The sequence below is a fragment of the Neolamprologus multifasciatus genome, chromosome 13 (genome assembly GCF_963576455.1).
Source record: "Neolamprologus multifasciatus chromosome 13, fNeoMul1.2, whole genome shotgun sequence".
NCBI lineage: Eukaryota > Metazoa > Chordata > Actinopteri > Cichliformes > Cichlidae > Neolamprologus > Neolamprologus multifasciatus.
The window spans coordinates 20,815,097-20,831,805 of NC_140451.1; the positions used below are offsets into that span (position 1 = coordinate 20,815,097).

General features: G+C 40.5%; 2 protein-coding genes across 2 annotated transcripts in view; both read left to right on the forward strand.

Moving 5' to 3' along the window:
* The window catches only part of LOC146505497 (protocadherin-15-like), a 174,783-nt gene extending 161,481 nt beyond the window's left edge, over positions 1-13,302 (forward strand). Inside the window, exons 34-38 of the mRNA XM_085181679.1 lie at positions 7,776-7,797; positions 8,457-8,495; positions 8,646-8,719; positions 10,588-10,702; positions 10,889-13,302. Of these exons, the coding sequence (XP_085037805.1) occupies positions 7,776-7,797; positions 8,457-8,495; positions 8,646-8,719; positions 10,588-10,702; positions 10,889-12,766 (2,128 nt within the window). The 3' untranslated portion in view covers positions 12,767-13,302. The remainder of the gene's footprint in view (positions 1-7,775; positions 7,798-8,456; positions 8,496-8,645; positions 8,720-10,587; positions 10,703-10,888) is intronic.
* On the forward strand, positions 835-5,082 carry LOC146505498 (protocadherin-15-like). Its single transcript, XM_085183548.1, has 2 exons — positions 835-856; positions 1,676-5,082. The coding sequence occupies exons 1-2, from the start codon at positions 835-837 to the stop codon at positions 3,370-3,372; spliced, it is 1,719 nt and encodes a 572-aa protein (XP_085039674.1). The 3' UTR covers positions 3,373-5,082.
* Positions 13,303-16,709: the final 3,407 nt, after the last annotated feature.

Here is a 16,709-nt window from a genome sequence, read left to right on the forward strand (position 1 = left end):
TTTCTGAAATGGCCACTGCTGCTCTGGATATTGACCTCAGGAGTCTCCACACTGCTTGAGACACATTAATAGTTGCATCAAAGGATCTCTCTGCTTGTTGTCTCTGTAACTACGATCCACTTTTGATGTCTGCAAACTGCACGGTATGGTGCAGCACAGCAAGTGACTAGATTTTAGCTTATCTATGTGTTTCTAGTTGAGTGCCTATGCATTTTAGCAAGAACCTCTCTTAAGGTAAGAGTGTGTTTAGGTTAATAAAAAAGCACATGGTTTCCTAGAAATAGAAACAGATACAGAATAATGTCCAAGTTCAATGATTGTCACGAGTTACCTTTAAAAATGTAACCTGCGGTAGCCTACATTAAGTGCTTCCCTAACTTTGGTCCAAAGTGTTTTGCTATCAGCACAATCAAATTTCAGCTTTAATATTAAATCCTGCCCTAAATGTGTGATGAAATGTTAATGTTTGCAGATTAAATGAGACTACATTTAAACTGCTGAGCTTATGGGTTTAGCAATTTTGATTTTCAGCACGTTCAAGGATTACTGCTTCTAATGTCACTTTTGCATTTTAAAAAAGGAAAATGTAAACCTAACATTAAGCTACGAAGAGCGTCCACAATATGCCCACCGCAGTTTTTAAATGTAGGCAGAAACATTTGATTCTGTAGCATAAGTAGAATTTTTATGGCCATTATTGTATTGTAGCTAAGAATTGTGTACACGGGGCTTATTTCCCAGTTTTCACCAGGAAGAAGAAGAGTTTCTCTTAAAATTATACATTTCCATCTGGGAAAAACAAAAGCTCTCAAAGTTATACTGTATGCACGCAGCATGGTGTCAAATGTAGACAGAAGTAAATCAGTCTGGTATTTGAGTTTAAAATGCAGAAACCTGCCGTACCCTTGTGTCGACGCTTCATCCATGTTTTCATTTTCCATTAACACCTCTCACATTTCTCCTTTAGTCTTCTTACCATCTGTCTGTGTTTATATCTTCTCATTCATTTTCAATTCCCTTGTCTCTCTGGATTCAGACTGCAGTAAGTAATGCCAAAACATGACAGAGATTAATAAATATGAACAGTATTGTGTGTAAATTTTGCAAGAAAATGTCCCTGTTACCTTGCCTGCTTAGTTGTTTGTTTTTTTAAACATATGCACATAATTAATATGCTTAAATTCTGGAATTTAAGTGGCATAGTTTGTTTGGTAATTGATCTTGATGAAGGGTGGAAAGACCTAGTGGGTTTTCATGCACATACTTCATTCTTGTGAGGGAAAAGAGAAGGCTTACTTGGTTTTGAGGTAGTGCATTTCATAAGATATCGCCGTAGATGTCTCCTCTCTTGCGTCCCATTAGACTCTTGTGTCCTTTTGTACTGTGCTGCTCTTAGTTTCACTGCTCTCTACATCTCTCTGTGCTGTGACAGATGGCACTAATGCATCCTGCATAGGTTCATGATGGCTACTGAGCTCATATATTTCAGTGTAATAATTTCACAATTTCAATATTTGATTTGTAATTTCTTTAAGTTTGCAAAGTTTATTCAAATCATTGTTATTTTGATTTCTTAAGAACGCAGATGCGCTTTAGTTACTTTATACTGTGCAGATATTTAATCATCCAAAACCCAAAACAAATATCTTTGTTTGCTTAACTACAAAAATCTGAGTCACAGTACTACGAGAGACTGTCTGTCAAGATATTTTTGCACAGTTGCTTTTGCCTCACCCTTTGTTTCTTTGCTTTATTCAGCTCAAACCTATCAGTCTTTATCTGTTTCAAGTCTTTTTCTTCTTCACCTCCATCTTTTGTCGGGGCAGGGCTAAAAACTCTGTCATTGAGGAGGCTGACCACCAGAGGATTCTTAGCACCTTTGCCTGTCGTGCCATTGCAGCCCGCAGCAACGGAGCACTCCGTGTCAACTTACCCAAGTCAGAGAGCAACGTGACCTTCCTCTCTGACCACAACCCACTCACCACCCACAACCCTGTCTATGATGATAACACTCCTCTCTGCAGTCCTGACGCACGAGGGGAGAGCCCATCTGAAAAGCGGTTCTCCTTTTCTCCTCCCCACACAGCAGGGTCAGGGTTTGTCTGGTCAATGCCTGGTCGCATTCATGGAGGACAGCAGGGTTATGAGGTACCAAGGAGACAGGCTCTTATAGACCCAGCCAAATGGGAGCTGCAGATACTCCAGGCAGGCATGGGTGGCGAGCAAAGGCCAGCGAGTTCAGACATACTTCACGCGAGTGGGAGCACAGAGACCAAGTTGTCATTCCGTGAGCAGGCCAGGCAGTTTGGGCATCGGGGCTTCCAGGAGCAAACCCTCAAGCAAAATAGAGCACCCGCAGGCTCCCTCTCTTCCATCCTTGTCAGGGACAGAGACAGTGATGACATGCTGGAGCTGACCTCAGAGGCTCTGCTATCCATCATGGATTACCCCTACAGTCCAATGTCTGTGGGCAGTGATGTGCCCCCCAGCTTTAGCATTACCCGGGGAGATGAGCCTTTCCCCCTGGCTAGCCAGAAATCAACTGCGCCTATTCTCAAGACGTTTGGCATCTCCAAATATTTGACAGAGGAGCCATGCCATATCACTGTGGAGATCATACCTGACCCACCAGAAAATCCACCGCCTTCTCCTCCACTGCAGCAGCAGCCACGTCCACCTTCTCCGCCCACACCTCCTCCCTCGAGCCCTCCTCCTCCTCCTCCTCCTCCTCCTCCTCCTCCACCTCCACCTCCACCTCTACTTTCCTCCCTTCATAAACCTGAATGTACTTCTCAGTCCTCTTCTCCTCCTCCTGTCAATAAACACATCACTCTTCCGCCCCCACCACCTCTGCCTCCCTCTCTATCACCTACTAGCAATCAGCCACGCCCAGTCGTTCAGTTTATCCCAACCTCTTTGCCGCCCGTTTCTTCCCTTCGCCCCGTTTCCGAACGAAAACACCCTCCTCCGCTTTCACCATCACAAGCTGACGGTGGGAGGAAGGAGCTTAAAGGGATCCTGAAAAACATCCAGAATCTAGCTGACATAGAAAGGTCTGTTGCCAACCTGTACAGCCAAGTAGACAAAAATTGTAAGATGCCCAAGTTTAGCACGAAACCACAAGTGACTGAGGAATCAGAGTGTACTAACAAACTGCAAAGCTCTGACACCAGTGAGGAGCAGAGCATGCCAAAAGCAAACAACTCCAGCTCTGAAGTCCAAATCAACTCAACAAGTATGAATTGTGCTGGAAATGCTGCAAGTAAGCCGAACGTAGCAGCAGACATTCAGCAGACAAGCCAACAGAACTCAAACAGTCCAAACACTGCTGAGCTCAGTGAGCAGGTTACTTCTCAGTCCACTGTGTTCTGACTTTTCCTTTGTCTCCATATTCTCATTATGTTAATTTCTACATTTCCATGCCTGTTTTTTTCCTGTTGTTTCTGCATTTTATGTTGTATACAGCTGGTATATGCTTTAGTCGTGTCATTTTTTTTTTCAAATTCTAGAGCCATCAGCCAAGGAATGTACTGAGATCCTTTCTTAGCAGTATAAAAAAGAGGCTTGCATATTTAGTATGGGTTTGGCTTTTTTTTCCCATTTTAATTATGTGAACTGGTATGAGGACTGTGATAGCATTAAGTATGCCCCTGAGTTCACGGATTAGTCGGTTCAGCATGTTATACATATGCACCATCTTAATCTTAACATTAACATTTCATAGCCAAAACTATTTTAATTAAATTATACTAAATAGCATTTTTTCAAGTCCCACAGCCCTGGGGTCTGTTTCTTCAACCACTGGCTGGTTTCATATTGGGGATTTTGAATTTGTTCTTTTACTCCTTCTCTGAGATAAGAGCATGAAAATTTAGTATGCAATTGCTTCATCCAGAATCCAAATCAGGCAAGAAGAACAACATAATATTAGACTTTTTTTTTTTTTTCAATATCTGTTTCACCAATTTCCCAAAGGTATGTAAATCTATGGAATAAGCTTCTCAGTTTTCAGTGAGGGTAATCCCATATTCAGAAAGTGTTACTTGTAGGTGTATTTAAGTACATAACATGGTGACTGAAAATGAAATCTAGCCTTTAGAGATGTGAGATTCTGTGAAATATGTACATAAAGAATCAAAAATATGTATACTAAAGCAAACGAAAAATACGGGATAATATAATATGACAAGCTGTACACAGTGTCTTTATTCAAACAAGTGAATGCCTGTACCAGCTACGTTTATTTGAAAGCCTCATATGTTGGTTGAAGCTATAAAAAGATATACATCGGTTGATCCCAGGAGGCTCATGTTGAATTAAGAGAGCCAACCGCTGGGGGACCTGTCTATTCACATGTCCGCAAAGATCCTCTCAGCATGATAAAGTAGTCACTGTGATGTTCGTCTGCACTCTGGAAAAGGCTAATTAGAGAAGCAATCAATCGTTAACCAGGGCTGCTGCCTGTGGGACTGTCAACTACTGTTACTCTCTCCTTTCCTTTTCTATTCCTCTGACCTTCTGCCTGCCTGCGTTTCTCTGTCTCTTACACCGACCCTCTCCCTGCAGTTAGTTCTGATACTTTCCAATCCTTGGCCTCTTCTTGTTAATCTTTCCTTTTGGTCCTCTGGAGATTCTATTACCTTCTTTAGACTCATTGCAATGCAGCCTCTGCTCCCGCTCTCTTCTTTTTTTCTTCTTCTTGTGTTCAGGTTTCTCACTTTCTCTCCGCTCTGTCTTCCTGCTATATACCCTTCATGTGTTTGTTTCACCTTCCATGCCCTAAGGCAAATGGTCTTAGCATACCTCAATTCCAGAGCAATGTAATGTTTGATTCATCACATGTTCCCCTGATGGGCCGATCGAAGGTCCTCTAATTCTGTATTCCATGTTCACTGCATGGGGTAATCTCTTTTGCAAAGAGGCTAGGTGATCACACGCTGTTTCTTTCAACCCAAAGAGCCGTCTTAATGGATTGTCTTCTTTATATTCTTTTTTACAGTTGGTTTTATCAATATTGTTTTGCATTCCAGCTGACAGTTCAATGCAGTAATATAAAAAAAAAATAAAGAAAGGAAAGCTAAACAGTTTATTTCTAGAGAATTATTCTCAGAAAAAGTTTTGATTGGGAATGGGAAAAAAAAACAGTCAAAGTCAAGAGTAACATACACATAATGTGCTATGTTTTTAGTAGAATTATCTAAGCTGCAACTGAGAAAATACAGTTGCAGCTATAGGCAGCTATAGGAACACCCGCTGTTCCTATAGGAAACTGCGGGTGTGTGCACAAAAATTTCTTATTAGTAGGCAGCTTTATACCAGATTTATTGTTTGTTAAGAAAAGTTAAACATTTGGTGATTTGCAGCTGTCTTTCTGTGAGTTACATTAGAAAATAATCCTTCTACTCTGGTCCAATAATAGATATTTAACTAAATCCTGTTATAAAGAAACAGCTCTGTCCAAAGGAAACAAACACACCCGAAAGCCACAATAAATTAGGTATAATACCAGGGTTACAGCTAAAAAAAAAACAAGGTAGCATTTGATAAATAGATATGCATCAACCTCAATATCCTTGGCAGATTCAGATCAATACTAGATTTTGGCCGTTTTGATTTTTTTCTAAGAACTATAACTGGCAGCATTTGCAAACAAAAATCAGCTTTTTTCAATGCAAAATATAATTTTCACAATAAGAAAATAACAATAAGAAGAAATGATTCAACTTCACAATTTTCCTCAAGTATGAGTAGGTTGCACGATCTTCTCTCCCCCTTAAAAAAACTGAAAATAAAGTGCTTTTCTACTAGACGTACTAATATTTAACTGAAAATGTGTTGCTGTACACCCACCTTTATTTGACATATGTTACCTTACTGGCAAAAGCAGGTACAGCAGATTTATGTAACAAAACAAATGTCATACACCTAGTAGACTTTCTATTATGTTTAGAAATTTACCAGCTAAGAGGAGATTGCCTCTTTTATCTTATTGTCTCCATGATTTTCCTCATAACTTCTTTGATCCTTCTCTAATACCGAGGCTCTTACTGAGGCCGCTGGCTGTGAGCCCTGAATAGCTTTAGCTGTTACCACTTTGTCTTTGTTAGCTTCTTTAAAATGTCCATGCTCAGCTGTGTGAGGCTATTTAGGTGTCTGATTAGGTCCGTTGTTACAAATGTTTTAGTGCACTAAAACCAAGTAAACCTGGTGTCTTCACTCTGTAGAAGTTTGTGCACACTCACAGCACAAATAGTTGTATTTGTCTGCATGTTGTAACGCATGAACTAGAGTGGCTTATAACGGACATATGTGAGACTGACCAGCCAGTAACCAGTTGTGCCTGTGAATGATGAAAATTGGCCATTTCCTGTCCTGGCTAGACAGTTAATGGATCGCTAGTAATATAGCATCCTGCTAATTTGTGAGCTTTGATAGATAGCTTTGTTATCTCTGCACAAAGATAGTGGTAATGTGATTTTATTTCCCCATTTCTTTTTGTTTTTCTGTTTGTTTGCTAAGATAAAAGGGTGCTCACTCCAGTTACATATCTAATTTTAAAAAACAAGCTCCTCATCTTTATATTTTTCAACCTTTTCATGTTTATCTTTGCTTTACTAAATGTTGTTGTACCAGCAGGGTGATAAAGATCCTATTTTTAGTCTCCATGTAAATATCTGCACCGCCAGATAGTAAAGCTACTTATTAACAGAGCCAACATCACCCTCCTGTTATAGATATGATACAAGGCTGTTCAATATTCCAGTCTTGCTGTGATTCTCGGTTCACCACTCTTACGTCTTTTTCTATAACATTTCTTCATCACACATCTTCTGCCAACTCCTCTCTTGTGCAAACTTCCTATGGCTATTGTCCACTGGGCCATTTTTCTTCATGTTGCATGAAACAGCAGTAGCCAGCAGCCAAGCCAACAGGTCATCCATCAGATCCCAGTCCCATCGTCCACTCTGCCTGGGAGGTGTGGCATATGGCTCTGCCCTGTCCCCTGGTCCTTGCCCATAATAACAGATTACAACTCTCCAGAGGAATCTCACATCATTGCTTGGCCATATATCTGAGTGTGTGAGAGTCATCATCATTTATGGGCCCAGACAGGTTACAGTTGTACGCCCGTGAAGCTGGAGCTTTCAGCCGAGCTGCTCCATTACTTGCCGTTTCATTCACTCGTACTGAAGGCAATGCAGACGCATTTTTATCCTCAGGAGGACTTCTGAGTTGTTTTTCATGTGGTTAATATAGTGACATTTCTAATATTTCCCCCAATTCATTAGAAAATAAATTCATTACTTTCTGTAGGCATATTATGACGTGATAACCAAAGACATTTTTATTAAAATTCTTTGAGTCAGAAATTCTGCCCTTTATCACAATGTCCTTTTCATATCTGCTGGTAGATTCATTAGATATGACTTTATAAACACTGACTTTCAAATTTTCCCAGCCCTTTTCATATTTGCATTTATTGTATTTTTTTTATTGTTCCTGTTTGGGTGAGATAACAGAGGGAGAGAAAAAAACAGCCCACACCAGCGTGATAACATTGCAGCCTAAGGCACCCTTTTTTAAAACAGAACAATATCTGCAACGCTGTAATTTAACACTTGAAAATGCAGAGTAAGTAAAGCTGTTATTTCTTCTCTGGTCAGCAGAACGTAGGCACACTAGACTTAACATTTAATTTATCTATAAGCACTTGAAATGTTGTTGTCAGTCTATATTCATTATTTATCTTATTTTCTCCTTTCTGTGACACGCAGGAGGCGAGGGTACGGCCGACAGGTAAGGATTCCCATCGTGATGTGTTTACACCTTTTTGTTGTGCTCAGACATTTTGACACTAGAGGAAGCATGAGGAAGCTTATATCCATTTATTCTTATCTGCGATTCACTTTATGGAAAACAGTGAATGAGATTAAGATGAGATCGCGGTGATAGAAGTTCTAACACTGACATTACAGTTTAGGTTTGATTTTTGAGAGTCTTTTGTATTCTCCAATGTTCCCGTCAAATAGCAGATAAGCAGTTGGATGAGTTTTTCTCCTCTGGTGGAAAAATAACTAATCAGGAACCAAACAGTGTGACTCTTTTTGTCAGTTTGACATTAAAGTCTGTTTTTCCTTTCGAATAATCTTTTAAATCATCTGAACTGTCAGTGTCAGATAAGCACAGGATGTTTTCTTTCTTTCTTTCTTCCTTCCTTTTTATTGGGCGCAGTTTCTTTCATCTCCATTGCTTGGCTGGGATCTTCACTCTCCTTCCTTGCTTTGTTTCCATCAATAATTTATCAATCTTTTCACCTTCCTTCTCCGTAGATGTTTCAGTGAGTCCAGCTTTGTCTGGCTTTAAATCTGAAGTAGATTGAGGTCTGTCGCGTGTTTGTTTCTCTGCTGCCTGTCCCTTCCTTTACCTTATCCATCTTCTCTACTAACTTCTGGCAGCAACAGCAACTGCTGAGGCCATCTCTTCTGAGACCTGAGGTAGAAACACACCTGCTTTTCTAAATTTAAAGCAATTGTGGTCATTCTGCTGTGCATGCCCCCCACCCTTTGTGCTGCTGCTGCTCATCTTCTGATGTCTTATTGTGAGGAGTGCTGAGTAATTTCTCTCTCTGCCCCTCTGAAACGCAGGAACTCTCCATGGAGTCAGGTATCGACCCAGGCCAGGACTACTACACACAGGACTACTATAATTATGACCAGGGGTGAGCATGCAGCCGACTGACTGTTTTATCTCTAATCAGTTGTACTCTAATCCATGGACCTGATCTCCCTTGGTTCATTTAAAGTTTTTTTTTTTCTTAAGTTACATCATTAGGACCTCTTCATCCTGACCTTGCCTTCTAGCTCTCTTTGAGAGCCGAGATCCTTGGAGAATTATGAGATTTTCAAAGAAGCTCAGAATAAAATGATGCACATAACTTAAGCTGCCCCTTCAGTATTACATACCATCCAAGCATTTGCCCTCTTTACTCCTGCCAAAATGAGATCAGTTATGCTCCCTTCAGTCAGGCACCTGAGAGTCTGAATGTTCTTCCCATAGCTTAATGGATAAAGGCTGTTTTGGCTGCCCGGTTACTTTGCCCATATGGTCTAAAAAGGAAAAACATGGAACTCAAAGCTGTAACAGCTGCTGAGAAATTGTTATTCATTAAACGCTCCCGCTCTGTTGCAGGTGACTTGCGCTGCTGTGGGGAATTATGCTGCAACTTTTATCAAAACGGGAAGAAGCTTTTATATCTTCCAGCCTTAAATCGCTGAACAAAAATCTAACAAACTAGGGGGAAAAAACTGTGCGTAGTGAAATCAAGCGTTGTAATTGCCTCTGTAGTTTCTCACCAGCCAGCTTAATTATTGTCTGAATCACACCTTAATTTCTAACAAGCTGAACTTATATTTTAATGACATGTCACTTTTTCTTTTTTTTTTTTTTGGTAAAAGCTGCCACTGCCAGTGAGTGTACCATCACTATGTGAAGACTTTGATCTGCTCCTATTTGAGATGAGGGGCAAACTTTACTAGCAGTTAAGCTTTTAATGCTGCAGTCACCAGACTGCGCGGGCCTTACAGCAGACGTGAAGGGTAGCCACCTCTCTAATTTAGTATTTTAAAGTAAATATTAACTCGCATCCTAGGTGAGGCATTAAACCACCGCATTAATGCGTACAGCCTCATATTATATAGTAAAGCAAAATTTGATTTATATATTTAAAAGTTTGCGGCTACCATACGATGTTATGTCATTTGACCATTAACACTTTTTTCTTCTCTCTTGTGTTTCTTTGTTAGCATTCTGCATACACAGTGTGTGGTCTTTAAACAAGCTAATTAAATTCACGTGCTTTTAATGGGCTTTTAGTTATTGCTTGTTACAGTTTCCATTTCTACATGTGGTTGCATTCTTGTAATTCAATAGAGGATTTTGACAAACACAGGCAAATATACTGAAATATTTGTTTTGTCTTCTTTTCTTTTGGAGGAACACTCTTTTAGCCTTTTAGCCTGCATGCTTTCCCCTCTTGTTTGCTTTCTCACTAAATTGAAAAGTAATTTCAAAAAGTGCAGTAAATCACCACAGCAATTACTGTCTGTCTGACCAAAGATGTTCTCAGTTATATTAACAACAACCAAAAGCAGTAATTAATGGGATCAGCCTGATATAATTGAGGGCAATTTAGAGAAAGGACTTGAAAAATAATAATGGAAAGAATTCCAGACAGCAAAACTAAGCCCCTCTATTAGCTACTGAGCAAATCACACTGTACTGTAAATACAATGCAGGTTTTAAAACACTGATATGGGGTAAATAACCTTCTAGCTTGCTTGATTCTTTGTGAGTATATTGCTATAATTCCTGTTCCCATAGGAGATTGACAATCTTCCTTTTCAATGCAGAATATTTACTATCACTAATAATAACAGGTCCCTTACATGATACAGTGGGTCTTTGATATTAAAGTAATAAATCTGGTAGAGATTTATTTTTTTTAATATTGCAGTGTGTCAACTTTGGTGTTTTCAACTAATCATCAGCCTAAACTAATTCTAATCCCTTTTCTGTGAACAACTATAGGTACGAGTTTCCTCAGTATGGCAGTCGGCGGAGGCTGATATCACCCATGTATGATGAATATGGAGAGGTTATTGTGGAGGATGATGGGTATTACTACAGTCCACATGGCCCTGAGGTATTACCCTTGCTTGAATGTGAATTTCAGACTTTCACTGATTATCTTGAGTATTATCTCAAATATTTGTTTTAATAAGTTGTGTGTTTAAGGTATTACTGAACAGTAATGTGTGTGAAACCTATGCAGCACGATGGCTTTATATTCACAAATTCATGGTTGCTAAATGAAATGTGATTATCTTAGGGCCGGGGCAGAGGCAGGGGCCGTGGTGGCATGCGAGGTAGAGGTCCGCAGAAGAGAGTTGCGTTTAGGGATTTGCCACCAGAGGATGAAATTGAACAAGCTGAGCCAGCAGAGGAGGGTGAGCCTTCTAACGCTGCCAAGAAACTGAAGTCTGTCATTAAACTCAGCAAACTTCTGGCTGCCAGCAAGGGAGGAGAGCAGCCATCTGATGCCAGTGCTTCTGGCACATCTCCATGGAAAAAAGCCAGGATGTTCAAGATGTTTGGCGCCAGGAAGACGGACAAGGATTATGCCAAACTGATGTCTGCTCGCCGTATTGACAGCCAGGAAAGTCTAGCTGATGGACCAGCAGTTATGGGACCAATAGACAGCAAGTCTGATGCCCGTAGCAAGCTTGGGAAAGTCTTGAGGAAAATCAACTTGGGCACAAAGTTGCAGGTCCGAAGAAAGTCACAGAGTAGTGTGAGTCGTGGCTCAGCCACTGGCAGTGAACTAGATGAGGAAGCCTCACAAGCAGCTAGTGAGGATGAAAGAAAGTCTAAAGTGTCCATTAGTGTGACAGAAAGTGAGCCAGAAGCAGGTGCTAGTGGAAGCAGTAAAGAGAAGGGCTCTGACGATGAAACCTCAGAGAAAAGCAGTGTTGACAGAGATTATCTCAAAGTTGATTTAGACCGGGATGATGCCAATGAAAGCACCGTGGACTCAGAGGAAGAGCCTGATGAAGAGCCAGGAGATTCCGATGAGGAAAGCAAGTCCAAGTCTGAAGGAGAAGAGACGGATAAGGAATCTGCCAGTGAGAAAGAATCTGAGTCAGAGAAGGAGTCAGAATCAGAGAAGTCATCAGCTACAGAAAAAGAGTCAGAAACCGAGAAAGAGTCAGAAACCGAGAAAGAGTCAGAAACTGAGAAAGAGTCAGAAACCGAGAAAGAGTCAGAAACCGAGAAAGAGTCACAGTCTGAGGAAGAAACAGAATCACGAACAGGCTCAGCAACAGAGGGGGGAACAAGCACAGAAAAGGATTCAGAAACAGAGAAAGACTCTGAAGACGAGTCTGAGGAAGCTTCAGGCAGCACTAGAGAAAGTGGCTCTTCTGTTCGTTCTTCCACGAGATCCTCTGCGACTGAAGCCAGCAAGGGGAGTGGTGCTTCTGGAAAGAGTGTCAGTGGGAGTTCCAGTGTCAGTGGTAGCAGAAGTGAAAGTACAAGTGAGAGTGGCAGTGGTAGCGGTGGTACTGCTGCATCTTTATCTGGCTCAAGTGTTAGATCATCAGCAGTAACCTCAGAGAAGTCCAGCGGGGACCTCAGTGAAGCCGAGTCGGGGACAGGGACAGCCAGTGAGCCAGAATCAGGTTCAGGAAGTGAAGGCTCATTATCCCGGTCCAGCCAGAGAAAAACGTCTGGTTCAGACGTGAGTTCTTTGGGCAGCATGAGCTCAGCCGGTTCCAAGTCAACTAGTGGCAGCCGAAGTTCCCGAAAGTCTATTGTGAGCCGTGGATCTGAGGACACAATCACAGAGGAAAGTGAAGAGGAGGATGAGGAAGACTCTGAGGCTGATGACGAGAGCAAAGAGTCCACCAGCGAACTCAGTGATGCAGGATCATCTGGGAGATCCAGTGTGGCATCCGGAGACCCTGGGCCTTCTACGTCCTACACTGGTCCTCCTGCCCACTCTGAGATCAGAAGCATTGGTGACACCTCGGAAGAGACATACGGAGGACTGTCTCCTATCACAGAGGTGGATGAGGATGCCATCTCCTCTGACAGATCCTCAGTCAGGGACTCTGGATCAGGGACCCGCAGTGCATCAAAGAGCTCAGAAGAAACTGAAGAAACATCCGATGCTGATTCAGATTCTGATGGAAAGTCAACTGCCTTCTAGAGAGATATATTGTCCACTGTGAAGTAAGAGTGAATAAAATCAATTACCCTTGCATGGGAGTGAAGAAATATTGCTTGCCTCTAGAGAGTTCACATTCACTTTTTCCTCATTTCCCCTTAGCAAGAAAGGACCTGATTTTCCTGCTGCAATATTGGAATCTCTCTTTCTCACATCTTTGGCTTTGGCTGTTCTCTTTGATGTTTTCATGCCGTGTTTCTAGAGTGGAAATTTGCATGAGTTATTGCTGTGTGTTTTTTGGGAGGTTGTGTTTCTTGTGATGTTCAGATTATTACTGTGTGGTTGTCGGTTTTCTATGGAAACACAAGATTTCTCACTAAAATGCAAGTCTAGCACAGAACAGAAACTTTAAAAAATGATAAAGCTGGTTTTTAGCCAGGTTCTGATTTAAACAGTTACTGCAAATTCTTTTCAAAACAGCTTTTTTTCCATTTTTTTTTAATTATACAGTACTTCTTTCTGTGTGTGGTTTTTTAAAAAATTATTTTTCACTTACTGCACCCTCTTAAAAAAAGGTAATATAATAACAATAACCCTCCATTTTCTCCTCAGCCTGGGAGAAAGAAGCGGATTAAGTTGATTGTAGATCGGGAAAACGAGACCAGCTCCACTGCAGAGGACAGCAGCACAGAGACGCAACGGAACAGACTCCCAAACAGCCACAGCAACATAAACGGGAATATCTACCTCGCACAGAATGGCACTATTGTGCGAACTAGGCGACCGCCTCATCTGAACAACCTAAAGATGGGTTCTCCATGTCGGCTGGGTAAGCATTTTAAAAAACTAGAAAAGCTGGGCGTAACACATGAAGAACCGCCTCCGGTTATTAGTGTTGAGGACATGGGAAACGAAGCAGAAAATGAAAGAGGTACGAGTGTTCCCTCCAACATGGACATCAACCTCAACACTCGGTCCTCTTGTAGTTCCCTGGGTTCCACCATTAAAGAGCTTAAAAGTTTTGGGTCCAGAACCAATATTGCCAAGGCCACAATTGACAGAAACAGCAGTGGCCCGTGTGTCACTGAGCAGCAAGAGACTTCAGTTGACAACCACAAGAACAGTAGGGAGACACTGGAGTCCCACAGTGACCACACATTATCAGATGAGGAGGAATTGTGGATGGGACCTTGGAACAACCTGCACATACCAATGACAAAACTCTGACTGGCCATGCTGAAAAATTGATCCCCCTTTTTTGGTTATTTTCCATTCTCTATCAAGTGTTTTTTTTTCTTGGTCATAAAAATGTGTGCCTAAGCTGGATAAGCTCCAATTACAGACGGGTGATTGCCCTTATAGTCACATTTTATTTAGTCCTAATCTGTTAAAGCTTATTGTAACAAGCGTTTATCACCAACAGGGCCGTTACAGGTGGGAACATTGAGCTGAAAGGCAATGAGTGCCTCAAAGAAATATGAAATTATATGTGAAGAGTGCTTGAGTGTACTTTTAATTTTATTCAGCACAGAAGATGGACTTATTTTATGGAGTGAATCCTTTTTTTTTTTGCATCGGTTTATCTTTTTTTTCTGAAACAGATCAGAGATTGTTCATTACACTATGCTGTTAAAGGTACTTTAAAGAAATATGAAGAAATTGTGGTAATGTAGTCTGTGATGTGGGAAAAGAAAGTTATTTTGCTAATGGGGTTGTACTTGCGAAAAATTCAAATTGTTACTGATTATTTTATGTTGTGATCACTCGGTAATGTTTTTGAGAATTTATGAAAAATATATGAAATTATTTTTGTCTATTTTCTATCTAACAGATATGAAGAGTCTAACATATGACATTAAAGACATAATAGCCACATGACTGTCATTGCTGTATTTCAACAGTGAAATATGACGGTGTGATCATAGTGTTTTTATATGGACATTTGTACCTACAGAATGTGATATTTTCAGTCCCTTTACATGATGCAGGTTCAGTCTGATCATGTCATGACAGTGGAAGGAAAACCAAAAACATGTATCACATTCAACAATAAAGCTCTGCCTATTTTATTGTTTTGTGAAGCATAATTTCTGGCGTTTATTGTTTCTGCCACTTTGCCCTATGCTCAACATGAAGGTTTTTTTTAGCAACAAGGATTATGTTAATAGCAACTGAGTCTTATTCAAACATGAAACTACATCATTGCATGCCTTTATTATACTGTTTGAGGTTATAAAGACAGCCCTTCAATTGTATAATGAGAAAGAAAGTAGCAGAACTCTGCAGTAATCTCAAAACAATATAGCATCTGCAGAAAGAGGGCTTTCAGAATGATGCTTTCTCTGTCGAGTGGGCTTTCACTTTAAAGGAGAGCAATGACAGGTCACCAAACATGGGGTTGTGGATAGCTACTGTATTTCTGAAAAGCTGTGGGAAGTATGACTGGAACTGCAAGAAACTGACAGCACCGAGCCTACTTTCTCAACTATCAGCACAACCTGCTTAGAGGGAAAAAAAAAGGCAAAATGAAAATTGTAAATGGAAATGTTAATAACATCCTTGGTTTGATTATTGGTTTATCATAGCGTTGCACATCTACCACATCCAGAATAGCATTGACAATAAGTGTTTTGCACTCATTCACACCACGAGAATGTCAGTCAAATTCTTTACATCGGCTCATGTTCAGAAAGAGCAGCAGCTGAATGCGAGTGAAACGGCTTCAAAAGATGCTCAATAAATAGGTCAGGAGGAAATCTTGTTCCTACAACAACAAGCCCGGTGTATTTAAGGATCCAAAATGATCTCTGCACTGGGAAAAGATAAAAAAAAATGCATACATAGAAGCAAGATCAACCCAAAAGCATAAAGATGAGGTTGTTTAATTTTCACGTGTATGTTGTGTTTACTGTGTCTCAACAGCCACCTGGTTTCTTTGCTAGTCCACTCTGCATGCACATTCACAGGAACCTTCACAGCTGACAGGAGAACAGCACTCCTGTCAGCTCAGTGCACAGTGCTGCTCTTGGGTACAATATTATGCACTGTTTTTTGCCAATTCTTGTATAAAATTTTATTCTATGTGTATACCGTACTAATATAAAACAGGAGCATTCCTAACAAGAATGCAAATTAATTTTCTTTGGATATGAAATGCATCTGTGCCCTCCTCATCTTAACAAGAAAAGAAAAAAAAAAGGACATAAGAGGACTTCACCGATCTCCTTTTGTGAAATTCTCCTAATGAATTGGATTAAAGCTGGCCCAATGAATAATGGAAGCATTTCTACTAAGCTTTTCCGTTTGTCACAGGATTATGTCCAAAACCTTTTTTTGCTTCACTCCTCACCCTGATCATTTCACTTAGTAGATTAAATTACAGCATTAAGAATAGACAATTCTCTTTAAAAGAAGGTTAAGCTTGAGCATACCCGCAATTCAGTCTCCTCAAACAGGATTTACTTGCCATTTATATTTATTATTTAGAGTACAAAAATGTGTAAAGGTTTGAAAAAATGGCAGACATTTGTAGCATTTGCAAAAAATAAAAGGGAAAAAAAAAACAATGATTCATGCTAGTCTGCCACCATGATTATTACTGAAGTTTCTCATCAGTGAGCTGATAGATTAATCAATTGGAAGGTTTTGTAAATTAACTGCAAAAAGAGGATGAGTCTTTGTGACTCGCATGTGTGGTAATCATGCCGCCATAACTGCTGCTGATTTCTTGCACAACTGTATCTAGGGACCGTTTAAAAGAATGGTCTGAAAATGAGAAAATATTCAATAAGTAGCAGTTTAGTTTCTCTTGAGCAGCTCAAAAGACAAATGCAACATACATTAAACCTTGAGGCAGATGGGCTGCAACAACGGAGGACTACACTGGGTGCCACTCCTGTCAGCCAAGAACAGGAAACTGAGGCTATATTTCACACCAGCTCACTAGACAACAGAACATTGGAAAAATGTTGCCTGATCATTGATC